Source organism: Vidua chalybeata, chromosome 9 (genome assembly GCF_026979565.1).
Source record: "Vidua chalybeata isolate OUT-0048 chromosome 9, bVidCha1 merged haplotype, whole genome shotgun sequence".
NCBI classification, from domain to species: Eukaryota; Metazoa; Chordata; class Aves; order Passeriformes; family Viduidae; genus Vidua; species Vidua chalybeata.
Genome location: NC_071538.1, coordinates 5,729,128 through 5,732,665, shown reverse-complemented (window position 1 = coordinate 5,732,665; position 3,538 = coordinate 5,729,128). Strand labels below are relative to the sequence as shown.

Below are 3,538 nucleotides of genomic sequence, written 5' to 3'. Positions count from 1 at the left end.
AACCATCCCCGGGGTCCCTTCCAACCCAAACCATTCCAGGATTCTGTGATATCCCATCTCCCAAGCGGGGATTCTGTGATATCCCATTTCCCCCAGGGGTTCTGCAGGAGCTGCATGGAGCTGGCATCACTGTGCACATTGTGCTGTGCAAAACGGCCCCTGCAGTTCAGGAGCTGCAGGAAAACACTGACACAAGCCAAGCTTTAAAGCACACGCTGCCAAACCTCCGTGAGGGACCACCAAGGGTCCTGACTGCAGCCCGTGGAGCCGGTGGGAACGTGCCAGCCCACAGCCAGGTTGGGAAAGAGCTCTGGCAGCGGCTGTGGGAGGGTGGAGGGGTTTGGGTGCAACAGCTGAGGAAGCTTTGACACAGCAGCCATCAGGAGAAATCCTGCCCGGAGGTCTCGGGGCTGACACGGGACATCTGGAGCAGCAGCAGCTCCCCGGAGGAGCACCAAGTTCTTGGAGAGCTGCAAAGGGAGAGATCACAGAACCACAGACTGGGTTGGGCTGGGAGGGACCTTAAGGATCACCCAGTGGCGCCCCTGCCGTGGCAGGGACACCTTCCACTGCCCCAGGCTGCTCCAGCCTGGCCTTGGGCACTGCTGGGGATGGGGCAGTGGCAAACACTGGCCCTGTGTTTGAAGTTGGTGAGGCTGAGTCTGAGCACAGGGGAGCACTGCAAGAGTGCAACCCCTGCGGGGGCAGGGAAGGCAGAGAACGGCATCCATGCAAGGAGGGATTCTGCCCCTCTGCTCCTCCCAGGTGAAGCCCCACCTGCAGAGCTGCCCCAGCCCTGGGCTCCAACATCAGCAGCACCTGGAGCTGCTGGAGAGAGCCCAGAGGAGGCCCCGGGGCTGCCCCAGGGCTGGAGCCCCTCTGGAGCCAGGCTGGGAGAGCTGGGGGTGCTCACCTGGAGAGGAGAAGGATCCAGGGAGAGCTGGGGGTGCTCACCTGGAGAGGAGAAGGATCCAGGGAGAGCTGGGGGTGCTCACCTGGAGAGGAGAAGGATCCAGGGAGAGCTGGGGGTGCTCACCTGGAGAGGAGAAGGATCCAGGGAGAGCTCAGAGCCCCTGGCAGGGCCTGAAGGGGCTCCAGGAGAGCTGCAGAGGGACTGAGGACAAGGCAGGGAGGGACAGGACACAGGGAATGGCTCCCAGTGCCAGAGGGCAGGGATGGATGGGATATTGGGAATTGGGAATTGTTCCCTGGGATGTGGGGAGGGGCTGGGCTGGAATTGCCAGAGCAGCTGTGGCTGCCCCTGGATCCCTGGCAGTGCCCAAGGCCAGGCTGGCCCCTGGGGCTGGGAGCAGGCTGTTCCATGGCAGGGTCACTGTCCCATTCCCGGTCACTGTCCCGGTGCCATTCCCGGTCCCGGCCGGACTCGGCATGCCGTGGGCGTGGTCTCATTTGCATCAGCCAATGGGAGCGGGGCTATGCAAACGAGGCGGCGCGGGTTGGCCGGGGCGGGCGGGGCAGCGCGCGCGGGGCGCCTTTGTCCGGCGCGGGCGGCGGGGCCGGAGCGGCCGGAGCGCGGTGTCCGCCCCTGCCCGTGTCCACCCCAGCGCGGTGTCCGCCCCTGCCCGTGTCCCTGTCCGGCCTTGGCCCCGTGATGACTCTGGAGGAGCTGCCCGGGGAGCGCCGCGCCGCCGGGAGGTGAGGCCGGGGGGGCGGCGGGGGCCGGGCGGGGAGCGGCGCGGGGCGGCCGGTGACGGCCGGTGCCGCGTGTCCCGGCGCAGGATGGAGCAGGCGGGGGACGCGCTCGAGGAGGTGCTGAGCAAGGCGCTGAGCCAGCGGAGCCTCACCCTCGGCGTCTACGAGGCGGCCAAGCTGCTCAACGTGTGAGTGCCACCCCCCCCCCCCCCCCACCGCACCTCCCCGTGCGTCCCCCCCCAACCCCCGGCGCGCCCGCGGTGACGGCGGTGTCCCGCAGGGACCCCGATAACGTGGTGCTGTGCCTGCTGGCGGCCGAGGAGGAGGAGGCGGGGGACGCGGCGCTGCAGATCCACTTCACGCTGCTGCGGGCCTTCTGCTGCGAGAACGACATCAACATCCTGCGCGTCAGCAACCCGGCGCGCCTGGCCGAGCTGCTGCTGCCCGCCGCGGGGCCCGACCCGCCCGCCGACCTGCACTGCGTGCTCGTCACGGTGAGCCCGGGCTGCCGCCGCCGGGGGGGAACACCCGCGGCTCTCCCCGGTGCCGCTCGGGACCGCCCCCCCCCCGAACCGCCGCGCCCGGGGCTCGAACCCGCGGCCAGGGCACCGGCTGCGTGCGCCCCTCGTTTGCTGTGTGCTCCCCATCCTCCTCCTTTGTTCCTCCGCTCTTTCTCCTGTTCCGTCTTTTCTTTCCTTAGCTTCCCTCTTTATTTTCCCCCATTCCCTCTTTATTTTCCCCCATTCCCTCTTTATTTTCCCCCATTCCCTCTTTATTTTCCCCCATTCCCTCTTTATTTTCCTCCATTTCCTCTTTATTTTCCTCCATTCCCTCTTTATTTTTCCCTTTTTCCCTCCCTCTATTTTTCCCTCCCTCCCCCCACTTTTATCTCTCCCTCCTGGTTTTTTTTTTTTTTTTTCCCCCTTCCCTACTCTGCCCCAGAGTCCAAAGCTAAACTCCTCACATGCTCCCAGGCCTGACTTGTTTGTTTGCCTCGCCAGCAATTTAAGATGATTCACACTCCTGCGCTTTCTGCTGTGCTTCCCCCCCCCCCCCCCGCCGCTCTCGGCTTGTTTTTGCTGCCGTGCTGGAGCTTTTTGCCGTCCCCTTTCCAGAACCCGCAGGCGTCGCAGTGGAAGGACCCGGCGCTGAGTCAGCTGATGTGTTTCTGCCGGGAGAGCCGGTACCTGGACCAGTGGGTGCCGGTGATCAACCTGCCGGAGCGGTGACCCCGGGCCCGGCCGCCGCAAGACTCTCGCTCAGGAAGGAACTCCCTGCCCCGGCTCCGGGAGGGGAGGGGAGGGAGAATAAAAACCCGACGGCAACAACGAAAAATAGATATAAAATAATAAAGCTAAAACTGATGTCATTTGGTGGGGGGCGGGGAGGGTTTGGCTGCAGTGGGGCTGGAGCTGAGGAGAACAGGGATGAGCCCAGCCCTGGAGCCCTCCCGAGAACTCCCCTCACTCCTTCTGTCCTTAAGTGCCACTTAAAGTTCCTGCTTTAAACACCTTAACGAGCAAACAAGGTTAATCGAGGCCTTTTGCCAGCAATGTTGTTGTATTTTTGGGATGTAATTCTCACGTTTTATGCTAAGATATATAATAATAATAATAATAATAAGTTATTTTCTGATATCAATGGAAAAATTATTTATACTTGGAGGTTTGAGAACCGAAACGCCCTCAAGCAGTTGGTCTGCAACCACGAATCTTCTCCCAGTTGGCTGCAAAAGCAGTGCCGTTAATATAATTGTTTGAAATTCGAGTGTTTTCTGGGGTTATGGTGTTCTTGTTTTGTGTTTTCTTTTTTTTTTTTTTTTTGAAATAAAGTGTAAAATCAAACCTTTGGCCCAGGCTTTTATTTCCTCACTCCACGAGTGCAG

At 61.6% G+C, this 3,538-nt stretch overlaps 1 protein-coding gene across 1 annotated transcript; it reads left to right on the top strand.

The window, feature by feature from the left end:
- The first annotated feature begins 1,542 nt into the window (after positions 1 to 1,542).
- On the top strand, positions 1,543 to 3,497 carry GADD45A (growth arrest and DNA damage inducible alpha). The gene is made up of 4 exons (XM_053950739.1): positions 1,543 to 1,656; positions 1,740 to 1,841; positions 1,934 to 2,147; positions 2,769 to 3,497. Exons 1-4 carry the CDS (start codon positions 1,613 to 1,615, stop codon positions 2,880 to 2,882), a joined length of 474 nt encoding a protein of 157 aa, XP_053806714.1. The 5' UTR covers positions 1,543 to 1,612; the 3' UTR covers positions 2,883 to 3,497.
- Positions 3,498 to 3,538: the final 41 nt, after the last annotated feature.